This window comes from Canis aureus, chromosome 13, assembly GCF_053574225.1.
Source record: "Canis aureus isolate CA01 chromosome 13, VMU_Caureus_v.1.0, whole genome shotgun sequence".
In the NCBI taxonomy this organism is placed as follows: domain Eukaryota; kingdom Metazoa; phylum Chordata; class Mammalia; order Carnivora; family Canidae; genus Canis; species Canis aureus.
The window spans coordinates 60024403-60037789 of NC_135623.1; the positions used below are offsets into that span (position 1 = coordinate 60024403).

General features: G+C 36.4%; 1 protein-coding gene across 1 annotated transcript in view; it reads right to left on the reverse strand.

The window, feature by feature from the left end:
* Nucleotides 1-13387, reverse strand: part of ASIC5 (acid sensing ion channel subunit family member 5) — a 33654-nt gene that overhangs the window by 14299 nt on the left and 5968 nt on the right. Inside the window, exons 3-5 of the mRNA XM_077844407.1 lie at nucleotides 5528-5765; nucleotides 3361-3486; nucleotides 658-807 (exon numbers count right to left, since the gene is read on the reverse strand). Of these exons, the coding sequence (XP_077700533.1) occupies nucleotides 658-807; nucleotides 3361-3486; nucleotides 5528-5765 (514 nt within the window). The remainder of the gene's footprint in view (nucleotides 1-657; nucleotides 808-3360; nucleotides 3487-5527; nucleotides 5766-13387) is intronic.

The following is a 13387-nucleotide window of genomic DNA, read 5'->3' on the forward strand; positions in this document are numbered from 1 at the left end:
TTCTCCCTCTGCCTATGTCTCTGCCTCTCTCTCTCTCTGTGACTATCATAAATAAATAAAAAATTTAAAAAAAAAAAAAAAAAAAAGAGTTAGATGTTTAACCAACTGAGCCACCTAGACACCCTGGTAAGTGCTTTATGTTATTTCACTTAAACATCATAGTTATTACAATAACTAGGAAAAAGAGATATTATCTTTATCAGAGGGAGGAGATGGAATTTCAGGAAGTTAATTAAGGAGATTGCAGGCAAATGGCTGGCAAATGGAAATCTGCCAGACATGCCTGATTCTAAGATTCCTCTTCTTCCCACTTATTTTTCTTCTTCCCAGGACATCTCATTGGGAAAATGCATGGCTCAACAACTTAGGGGTCTCTTCGTATTTACTGACCCTTTCCATTTCTAATGCAATTTAGTTACTTTGAATTTGTCAGGTTTCCCAGCTTTCACTTACATTGTATGTGTGAATTCACTGATTTTACTACATATGGACCTCCTAGTAATGAGAAAGAATGTGATATGCAACTAACTATAGAATTTCCATAGGTCTTCTAAAGGCATGGCAGAAAGGGGTTTCTAGTGGAAATATTATTTTTGTGTATATACAGTTATTAACCTACCTGATTCCTTCACACTACACCTTGCACATATTATTTACCTTGACTTGGCGGATTGTTACCCGTGCGTGCATTCCCACAGGTGACGACAAGCCTAAACCATCAATCTGTGGCACCTTCTTTGGTGAATGGATAACAAAGATGATTCCAGCATCAACAAAGCCAAGGGCTGGGTCATCAGTGAATTCCCCCTGAAACAAACAAACAAACAAAAATTTTCCCAAAATACAAATTGATATCAATTCTACACAAATTTAAGATTTAGTTTTATTACCTTGTGATGGCATTTAACTGACTTAAAATCAAATATTTCATATCACGGTTCAATTTCTTTTTATGTAAAAACTGAAAATTAAACAGCTAAGACATACTTTTCATGGTTGAATCACATGTTCAAGGTGTCAACAGTTTCCATAGATTATTTTCGCCTTGGATGAATACTGTAGTACTTGCCATAACTATTAATGGTCTGTTTCCCTAGGAGCCCTCTCTTTACCTTGTTGCCTTTTAGTTGCTTCTTTCTTGGTTGTTCTTTTTGCTTCATTTGTTTTAGAAAATCATTTGGCTCCTTTCTTCTCCTTGCGATTAAAATCTGGCCTTATTTAAAATTGAAATTCATTTCCCCCTAAGATGAAGACTTACACTATGTCTTTAACAGTGCTCTTCTAGGGGATCCCTGGGTGGCGCAGCGGTTTGGCGCCTGCCTTTGGCCCAGGGCGTGATCCTGGAGACCCGGGATCGAAACCCACGTCGGGCTCCCGGTGCATGGAGCCTGCTTCTCCCTCTGCCTGTGTCTCTGCCTCTCTCTCTCTCACTGTGTGCCTATCATAAATAAATAAAAATTAAAAAAAAAAAAAAACAGTGCTCTTCTATAAATCCTATGCCAGTTGAAAAAAATTAAACTGAACTTTGTTATATATTCCTTGAATTACAAGGAGGTTGCATCTGGATAACCCATTGTAAGATGAAAATATCATAAATCAAAAATGCATCTGATATGCCTAACTTAACATCATAGCTTAGCCTAGCCTACCTTAAACATGCTTAGAACATTCACTTTAGCACACACTTGGGCAAAATCATCTAACACAAAGCGTATTTTATAATAAAATGTTGAATATCTCATGTAATTTATTGAAAATGGAACTGAAAGTGAGAACCAGAATGGCTGTATGGGGGCAGTATGATTCTAAGTGTATCAGTTATTTACGCTGGTGATTGCCTGGCTGGCTGGGAACTCCTGCTGCCCAACATCATGAAAGAGTGTGATACCACATATCACTGGCCCAAGAAAAGATGCAAATTCAAAACTTGAAGTATGACTTTGACTGCATACAGATCAGTTTTACATCATTGTAAAGTCGATACATTGTAAATGGAGACATTGTTAAGTTGAGGACTGTCTATAGTTGTAATTTCAGAAAATAAGGGGAAAGAACGGGCTTGGGAATATGATGATTTTTCCTTCAAATGGGTCAACTGCATATGTAATTACATTTAATAAACATGCTTAATATTCCATTTGTAACTCAGGAATCTATTTCTCCTGAGTCTGTTATGACTCTTTAAGAAACACTCAACCGGCTAGTCTGGACAAGTATTTAAGAGCCATTTACTTATGGAATATTATTTTGCATTTGCAGGTTTTTATTACATTCTAAAAATATTTGGGAAATTCCAGTTTGTAAAATTCATGGTATAATATTTGAACAGACTATAAGACTAATATTTAAATGACCTGGAAATATTAATCAAACATATGTTCCAGTAAAAAAATATATATTTATATATAAAATCAAATATATATACATGCATTACACTGTGCAGTACTGTGTTTGAGCAAAAGTAATGAATGGGGTACAAGAGGAAATTATGAAACATGCCTTAAAGAAAAATTCTTTGGAAGTAGCCAACAGCCCCATTCACTTGGATTGGGAGGTAGGATAGTTCAATGGAATTTGGGGTAACTAGGTTTATTTCTCCCCTGTGCATTAATTGTATGATTTTGGATGCTTAATTTGTCAGCATTTCAGAATCTTCATTTACAAAACCAAAATAATGAAGCATATATCTCTAAATGTATAATACTAGAAACAGTTGTATAAGATAGAACATGAGAAATAACCTTGGTAGGGTGCTATACCAGGTACCCTTGAAGATGCCAACTGCTGTATTCCTCTGGTGTCTGGACATCTGCCTCTCAGACCTAATACTTAAGACTTCTTGGACCAAGTACAAATTTGCAGAAGCTAGGCTTAAACAAAATTAATTTATACAACATTCTTTATATAACAAATATTTTTTAAATCATCCTTCAGACTATAGATTCCATGGCTTGTCAAGTGTGCATGTATGACTCTTCTCTAAAACATATTGCCTTTTTTACATAAAACTCTTTCTAACATATTCTTAAAATAGATAAAGTCATTTTAAATCAACTACATACATTGGAATTTGGAAACCTCTGGTTTCATGATTTTGTGGCATAAACATTTCTGGAGTCACAAAAATGACAGCTAATAGTATAGTTGAAAACGTCCAGGTTATGCCTCTAAATTTTGATGTTTTTAATCTGTAAAGTCAATGTTTGCATCTATGGGGCTCCAGACTACATTAACAAAAACTGAAATAATACCAACTGTGAGAACAGTTTGATAGGGCAAAATATTTTGGTCAAATCTCTTGAAACATCTGCACATACTTGTTTGTCTTGACCCCTGACTAGGTTTAAGAAAATTCAGTACCTGATTGACATTGAAGAGCAAGCTTAAGCCTCTTCCAGAGACACTCACTTTTTCCTTTGCTTGAATATTTTCACCATGATTAAAAGTAAAACAATTTCCATATTCAGTGAATACATGTGCGAAGTCCTCCAATATGAAAATGAACCAAAAAAAAAAAAAAAAGAAAAGAAAAGAAAATGAACCAAACTAAATGCAATTAGTTAGATATTTTGGTCATTTTTGAAGTTTAGATTGCTCTTTTTTTGTTTTTTAAATAGACATCTGTCTAATGAGAATGCAGAAATATCAGAAGAATAGATAACAGTGATTCTGGATTGTGTTCATTAATAGTTTTTTTGTAATATGTACTTGTTAATTAATTTGTGATTATCTAATGGAGACTTTTTTATGTAAATGAAAATGTTTTAAAAAGTTATTTGTTTTATGTTTAGTAAGGATTCATGGAAACGTGTTCTTACCTATGGAGAAGGCTCTCACATCCTCTCTTGAGGAGTTTACCCCCTCCCCCCCACCATGTTGGGACAGCCAATCACATTGTTCTGCTTTTTTGGTGATCTTTTTCCTCCAAACGCGGATACTACAGAGGTGAGCATAAGATAAAAACTGGGTCAATCTGAATACCCTACTCTCACCTCAGTGATTGGTTTAGGAATTGACATGTGTCTTAAGTAAACCTAATCAGTTTTGCATGGGATTATTGAAAGGATACTGGAGTGTTAACCTATGATAATAAGAGGCGAGGGTTGTCAGCAGGCATCATGGCTCTGGGAGGAGAATTCACACAGGAAAAAATCAATGTGAGTCAAGAGAGAGAATGTTAATGAGGTTGTCAAAGATCCTTGGTTGAAGCTTTTCTGAAGCCAGTCTTACTCTCAAGAGTTCTCTGTTCATTACACTAATGCATTCTTTTTACTCTTTAGCTTCCAGAGGTGGGTTTCTGTAATTTGCAACTGAAAAATTCCCGTCTGATACATGTCTAATACAAAATTTTTTGGTGACAAGTTGGTTGAGGGACGCCTCGGTGGGCTCAGTGGTTGAGCTTCTGCCTTTGGCTCAGGGCATGAGCCCGGAGTTCCAGGATGGAGTCCCACATCAGGCTTCAGGCTCCCCGCAGGGAGTCTGCTCCTCCCTCTACCTGTGTCTCTCTGTGCCTTTCATGAATAAATAAATAAAATCTTAAAAAAACAAAAAATAAACATGTTGGTTGGTAAATAACAAGCAACATAGAAGAACTTCTCTAAGTTAAGAGTTTGGAACAGGGCTTCATCTCTGTCAGAGGTCTGTCAAGCATTTTTTTTTTCTGTTTTCTGTGCACTAAGGAAGGCTACCAGAAGGATAAGGAATTGTGTCCCAGAATCATGAATTCGTGAAGTTTGCTTGGGATCACCTAACAACACGTGCTACAGAATTGCTGATACAAGAAACAGGGTGTTGAAGTGCCTACATACCCTTTGCTAATAGTTTCCAGGTATACCCAACACTATCTTAAATGTAAATTACACTAAGTATAAAAACAGGATGTTATGAGTGATTAGAGAAATATATATAGTTTATAATATATTTATAATATATTTATAAATAAATAAAATAAAATACATATATAAGTAAATATAATATATAAGTAAATATATAAGTATATAAGTAAATATATATATAAGGAAATATATATATAAGGAAATATATATATAAGGAAATATAAGTGTGTATATATAAATATATATATATATATATATACATATATATATATAGTTACATAGTCAAATGCCAGCACCTGCTCATTTTCTACTGCCTCCAAGCAAAAAGAAAAACAAACCTTGAATGTTGGCTCCTTCATGATAATAAAATTGCTGTCTTGGCATATGTTATCAAAGAATGGGAAATATTAAAATATTCCCTTGGGTTAAATTTTTTTTTTTTGAGATTGTCCTGAAGTAAAGGTAATCAAAATTTCTGTTCTCTAGTTTTTCTTATCCAACCACTTGGAAAAAGAAATATGTCTCAAGTATATTCCACGCCCCCTGATGTCATAAGGCTGAGCTAATGAAATATAATCTTTGAGTAAATTTAGATTAATTCCCTATGAAAGTAAACTTTATCTCAGTATGAAACAGTACAGTTGCAGTAGTTTCTTATGTTGATGATCTTTGCAGAAACATCAAAGTGTTACCTGTGGACCACATGGCTTTCCAAAAAAGTTACATTCCAACAGAGTTCTATTGTTGAGGTAAAAACCATTTTTTTTAACAAACTCTGTAATGCTGAAGTTTTGATGACTTTCAAGAAAATCAGTAGCATCTTTAAAGCCAGAGTAATTGGACCTGATTTCCTGAAGATGGACGACTTTGTACACGATATTCCATAAGAAAAAAATAACACCAAATTTGGCTGCAGCCTCTGTTCGGAACCTATGAGTAAAAATAAAGGCAATATTCAGAATAGCAAAAAATTTCTGTTATCTAGAGGACAGACACCAAATATCCCGATCCTATCAGCTTCTCCAGCTTATCTGCTACGCTCTCCTTCGTTCATAATACGTTCAAGCAAAATGGAATTCCTAAGAGGTCTTTGTCATTTCCTGCATTTGCTTTGTATTTGTGCATGTAGTTTCATTTATCTAGAACACTTCCAAACCTTGATCTGGATGCATCCTAATGGATCTTGAAGACCCCGCATGAAGAGAGAGGTAGGAATGTGAAGCTGCTAAGAATAGAGACTCAGGGGCCAGATTTCCTGGGTTCAAATCCCAGCTCTTCATTGTGGCTTTGCCCTGCACCCGTAAGACTATGTCAGAACTATCTTCCAACATCTCCATAGGATGTATCTAGTTACAATCTCAAGTTCATCGTAGAGTAGGAACTTGGGCCTCATACCCATTTGCGGTACATCTCCTGACTCAACTTGTTGATATGGGCCAACAGCCAGGACTGTAGCTCCTCCTTCCTGCCTCCTTCAGCTTCTTCAAATCCTGGGTCAAATGGGAGTGCAACCTGGAGAAGGTGCCAGCTCATCCTGCAAGACGCCTGCACCACAGAGATCAGGGGTAGTGAAAAAGAGAGCCGTACCCTTCTAGTTGGTATTTCTTCCCTTTGCTTCAGATCAGTGTTCCTTTCGGACTGTAGATCTTGCTGACTTCAAGCCCAGCACCAGAAATGGAGGCAAGAGACTCAGAAAGACAGCTTACCCAGCCCTTACATGCAGTGGGCTTAATCCTTATAAAAAAAGTCCTTTCTCTGTGTCACTCACAGTGCTTCTTTTTCTCTGATCAAGCCCTGACTGTTGTAGGCATTTCATGGTATGACTTGGCTAATTTCTTCATCTCACTGTGACTCAGCTTCCTCCCTTGTAAAATCATGGTATGTTAAAAAAAAAAAAAAAAAACTTACCTCAAAATGTTATTTTGTGGATTAAGTTATTTTTCCTAAAACATTTAGAAGAGTTCTTGGAATTTAGTGAGAGTTAGGTAAATATTCATGAAATTAATGCCTCTTTTATTATCAAAGTATTTTCCTGGCAATTAAAGCAGAAGGAATCTACTTGCCCTAACTACAGTAAGTACTTTCTTCACTTTCTATTATCTTTTATATAATTTTGCTTTCTCATACAAGCCACATTAAACCCTTCCTCAGTCAAGGTAGAGTGCCCTACATGGAAAATAAAAAAACAAACCCAAACCAATATCATACATTCTTTTAGAGGTTTTCATGGTCAGGTCCTAATACAATATCTTACATAACCAGCTTTGAACCTAGATGGCCTTAAGGTTCTAGAATCCTACACATATCCTCCTTTGACTTCCCCTTTTCTTAGAGAAAAGGAAATCCATGGTGGTATTATACCTAACAGGAGTATATCCAACAACCTTGCTTCTCTTGATCAAAATTTGGGGAGTTAACAGTCCACATCTGCAAGTGATTTGGGGGAGGATCACAGTGTTAGGCCTAACTGAACTTCCTTCAGCTCTCTGTTTCTGTGAATGATGACATACAAGGGACCTGCTCCCAAGCCCTGCAACTTTGGAGTTTCTACCCAAAGAGATTCAATGTTCACTGGATTCTTTTCAAAAGCGCCTATGGAAAGAAATGAAGGAATTCTCCCACATGTAAGAGGTATAAATACAATAGCTAAAAAGGGTAAAAGGGAGGGCATTTTAAAATATTCTCAAAAAAGGTTTTTTAATTATAATAATAATAGTTGAGACCATGAAGGTGAGTTAGGCAGATGAGCTAAACTTAATGAATAAGGTCTAACAATATTTGGAACAAAGGAAGTAAAAAAAAATTGTGAGACGTATTGTTCATCATAAAACCAAAGCGTCTTGATCTGAGTGTATTTTTTACTTTAATTCAAATTTCTAAATCTTCCCAAGTCTATTCTTTCAGAAATCTTGCATAATTAGAGTTTGCCTTGCTCTTTTATTTAACATACACTGGCAAGAGGCTGGCAAAAGAAAACAGGAATAAAAATCCATTGATTTGTTTAAACAAGTTAATATAATAGCTGGTTAATGAATCTGTCCTTGCATGTACTAATGCCTCTAACTACACATCCCCAGGTTTTGTGACCCAAATGCACACATTTCATCTGATGTCCAAGTTGATGCCTGACTCAGGCCCTCATTGAATCCCACCAAGACAGATTTAAGTCTACCATGTATTAACAAGAAATGTATATTTTGCAGATCATTTTATGGGAAGGAAAAATAGGTGAGAATATCTTCTGTTTGGATTCTCCTGGGAGCCAATTTTAATATCTCACAGTTCTCTACTAAAATAAAATCTTTGACAGGTGTTCATTTTATACTTGTGTAAGAGTCATGATTTTATCTTTTAGTTAAAATCCCTTACTGGGACGCCTGGTTGGCTCAGGGGTTAAGCACCTGCCTTTGGCTCAGGGCGTGATGCCAAGGTTTCGGGATCAAGTCCTGCATCAGACTCCCTAAAGAGAGCCTGCTTCTCCCTGTGCCTCTCTCTCTGTCTCTCTGCGTCTCTCATGAATAAATAAATGGAATCTTAAAAAACAAAAAACAAAAAAATAAAATCTCTTACCTCATATTGTTTTTGCATTTAAATAGTAGATTTGGAATAAACAAAAAAGCACAGTGACTACTGTGATGATAAAGGAACGGAACTCGAGTTACTCATTCTAATACAATTGCTCAAATAGTATCCATATTCACTACATCCAGTCATTATCTCTGTTTTTATTTTTTATTTATTTTATTCCTGCATTTAGTAGAAGGAAACAAATTTCAGAAGTTTTTACCAAATATAAGGGAAATCTGTGATTAATTTTATGAAGATAGTTTAGTGAGAATGTTTGACACAGGAACATCTGAAAGTCTCTAGAATGGATCCCACAGGAACAAAACCATAAGCAGTACTGCAATTCCTGGAATTTATCATGAAGTGTAATTTTTATAAATCTCTGCCAAGTGCATCCTGATGAGTTTGTCTTCTTTGTATAATCTTTGCCTAGTGTGAAAGAAATTTTCAAAACTAAAATTAATAAGTATTTTTCAATCAACTGTGAATCAAACTGTATCTACAAATCTAGCTCTATTGAACATGAATATATTAAGAAGGTTAATTTTGATGAAACCATTGGCAAATTTGCAAAAGGCTGAAAAACTGGAAGCTACAATGCTATTATTATTCATAACTGCAACAGATGCAAAATACAAACCTTTTCTTTTTATTTCAAAAATACATTAATGTTAAAAATTATCAATGCATTGCTCCCCCCTCCCATTTTTGTGTTATATTTGCCTAATTAAAAACATTTTTAGAACAAATACAAATAGGCTATTGTTGCCATATATTTAATTTCATAATTGTAACTGAAAATATATTTTTTTGTATAAAAGAGGGGAATGGTACAAAAATTATGTACTCTAGGCTGTCATATATACTGCATAAGTCCCATGATTAAAAGTAAACCTTTTCTAATAATTTGAGATCCTTTGGCAAAATTTCTTGACCGCAGGTATCCATTCCTGCTGATAAGGTAGTTTAGCAAGACTACAGACAGTAGGATCCAACAGCAGACATCTTTTGCAGAGGTCTGGAAAATTGCAATGGTAGGCCTTATTTTCTCTCATGTAAATTGGAGGTGATGAGTTTAGCTTAGCTTGGTCTTCAAACGATGTGCATGGACCTGAAGGTACTCATGAACAGTCAATTTTAAGGGAATAAATTTCCAGATCTTCAACTTTCACCTGAAGTTTAAAAACAGCCTGCATTCACCATGGTTCTTCTCTCATTTATGAAAGACTTTTTGCCTGTCACCCATCACAAATCATAGCATATAATGCATACTGGTGTGTGACAAACTCAGGGCTTCTGATAGACCGATTCACACAATTAAATTGTATCTTGCTTCAGAAAAGACTCTAAGAATTAATTTATCAAGGCTCCTTAAATTTTGTCTTGCTTTATCATGCACATATTTCTGATTAAGGTGAAGGTTGGCATTAGACACAAGGTGCTTGAGCCCTTGCTGGGATCTTGTGAGTTGAGAAAAGCTGTAGTAGCACAAAGCAGTATGATTTGTTATTTTAAATGTAACTAGGTTATTCTGTGTGACTTCTAGATTATTGGGAAAATCAAGTAAAGTCCACAGATAACTATTTATGTGATTTATATCAATGTGGTTTACACAATAAAATTCTTAAAACTTCATGGAATCAATTAAAATATTTACTCTTATCATCAATGATTCTTCTCCTACTCTATCTCATAAAATTTACATTTTTAATCTCCTAAAACAAGAAATAAACTTATTTACAGATATGGTTTAAAATTAGATATCAATTTAAAATATGCAAGAAGAATAGTTTTTCAAGTTTCCATTATGTGGCCCAAGAACCAAAACATTTGAAGACCAGTGGCTTTGAGAACCAAACAGTAGACAGCTTCAGTTTTTTCCTGACCTGCCAATAATCTGGTGGACTATATTGGGTTAGATGCCCATGTATTGGGATTCAAATTATATACCTATAAAATTAGACTTTGGGAGATGAAAATTCTGTAACCTCTACAGTATAGATGTCACCTAAGTTCTTTGTCACATAAGAAAGAATAATTCCCTTACAATTAAGAATTTCCTTATTCAGTAATTATAGTTTCTAAAATATTGAATTTTGTTTTTGGTCTGGGTATTTCCTGTATCTAACTGAACTAGAATACACTAGCAGTTTTTTGAGATAGCACCATCTAACACAAGAGCCTAAATCATTGATTTGCAATTTGAGCTATGTAAAATGAATTAAATTTTTATACTAAAAGTTATGAAAATACTTAAATCACAGAGTATTAAATATTTTCTCTGAGATCTTTCTCTTTGTTTAAGATTTTATTAATTTATTCATGAGAGACACAGAGAGAGGCAGAGACACAGGCAGAGGGACAAGCAGGCTCCATGCAGGGAGCCCAACATGGGACTTGATCCCAGAAATCCAGGATCATGCCCTGAGCCAAAGGCAGACGCTCAACCACTGAGACACCCAGGCTTCCCAAGATTTTTCCTTATTTCTAAATTAGGTGCCCTCAAATTTTTCTGGCAGTGTGGTTTCAGTAGCATCCCATAATTTTTTTTTAAGATTTTATTTATTCGGGATCCCTGGGTGGCGCAGTGGTTTAGCGCCTGCCTTTGGCCCAGGGGCGATCCTGGAGACCCGGGATCGAATCCCACATTGGGCTCCCGGTGCATGGGGCCTGCTTCTCCCTCTGCCTGTGTCTCTGCCCCTCTCTCTCTCTCTGTGACTATCATGAATAAATAAAAAAAAATTTTAAAAATTAAAAAAAAAGATTTTATTTATTTATTTGAGGAGAGAGAGAAAGAGAGACAGCACAAACAGGGGGAGGAGTAGAGGGAGAGGGACAAGTAGACTCTATATTGAGCTTGGGGTCTGACATAGGGCTCCATCCCATGACCCGGAATCATGACTTGAGCTGAAATCAAGAGTCAGATCCTCAACTGACTGAGCCATCCAGGAGCCCCAGAATCTCATGAGTTTTTCTATGTTGTATCCTTATTTTTCATTTATCTCCGAGTATTATCTAATATCATCTTATTTCTTCTTTGACTTATCAGCTATTTAGGTGTGTGGTGTTTAATATCCATATATTTGTGACTATCCTGAATTTCTTTCTATTAATGATTTCTAATTTCATTCTATTGTTGATGGACATATTCTGAATGATTTCAAATCTTTTTAATTCATTGAAGCTTATTTTATGGCCTCGCATATGACCTAGCCTAGAAAATGTTTCATGTGCACTTGAGAAGAGTATGGATTCTGCTGCTACAGCATAGAATAGTCTACAGATGTCTTTTAGGTCTAGTTTCTGGTTTATATGGCTGTTCAAGTCTGCTCAGGCTTCTGTTTTCTTGTTGAGCCTCTGCTCAGTTGTTCTACTGATTACCGAAAGTAGGGTACTGAAGCATGCAACTATATATGCTGAATCATATCTTCCTGATAGATCACCCCTTTTATCAGTATAAACTGACCTCTTTATCTCCAGTAACATACTGTGTTTTAAATTCAATAATGAGAGCAATGAATGGGAGTTCCTGTAGCTCCACAGTCTCACCAAGATTTGAGGTCTTGTTTTAGATTTTGGCCATTGTAATACGTGTGTGGTGTGGTATCTCATTGTTATATTAATTTACATTTCTCTGATGACATATAATGTGGAGTGGAGCATCTTTTTATGTGCCCCATTGCCACCTGTACATTTCTTTTTGGTGGGGTGTTTGTTGATGTTTGGACTCATTTTTTAATCAAGTTGTTTTCTTATTTTTAACAGTTTGCTATGTTTGGCTAACTGTCCTTTATCAGATATGTCTTTTGCAAATACTTCTCTCATTTTGTGGCTTGTCTTTTCCTTATCTTAATCTCCATTGTTTTTATTTATTTATTTTTAAAGATTTTATTTATTTATTCATGAGAGACACAGGGAGAGAGACAGAGGCAGAGACACAGGCAGAGGGAGAAGCAGGCCCTGTGCAGGGAGCCCGACGTGGGACTCGATCCCGGGCCTCCAGGATCATGCCCCGGGCTGAAGGCGGCGCTAAACCGCTGAGCCACCAGGCTGCCCTCCGTTGTTTTTAATAATACTGTGAGGCATAGATTTCTCCACAGTTTAATTTAATTGAATTCATGCCCCTTTAAAGGAGTAAATTTTGAGGCCAGTCTTTGAGAGTTCTTCTGACCCTGGGAGAATTCTTCTTGTATATCTCTTTTCTGCATTCTTTTTTTTTTTTTTTAAGACTATTTATTCACTTTAGAGATAGATGGAGAGAGAGAGTGAGAGAAAGCATGAGCAAAGGGAGGAGCAGAGGAATAAGGGCAAGCAGATTCCCACATGGGGCTCTATCTCACAACCCTGAGGTCATGACCTGAGCCACAACCCGAGTCAGATGCTTAACTGACTGAGCCACCCAGGTGCCCCTCTTGTTTTTTATTCTTACTGAAAAACTAGCTGGCCTACAATTTAGCTTGTTGGTCTCATGAACCTGCTAACCTCCACTTAATCGTTTACCACCAAAATCGATTCTGTTTTGAGGGCATCCTTAGGCTTGAGCCATATACTCTGTTAAAAGAAAAGTTGAATTTCACCACACTCTGTTACAAGAAGAGTTCCATTAGGGAGAACGTCAGAGTTCTTTGTTCTTATGGCCTGCCCCTCCCATTGGGCAAAATATTTACCAGCAGCATTCTGGACAAGACAGTGGTTTTAGTCTTCTGACCATGCCTCTCTCTCAGTGTGGAAGCTCCACGTTGAGGTGAAGGTAATTAAGCATTACAGCCCGCCATGCCTGGGGTAGAGCTTCCACCCTGTAAGAGGAGGTGACATAGAGGAAGGGAACCCATCTTTTACCTCTTCTAGTCTGGAATTTAGCCTTTGCAGTATGAGGTTGAATTGGATGGAATGTCGGCTGCCTGAATTTCCTGGGCATAATGTAGCCCTTTACTGGAAAGGGGGAGGAGAAAGAGCCCTTCTTTTTGGTCAAACCCACCTAGAAT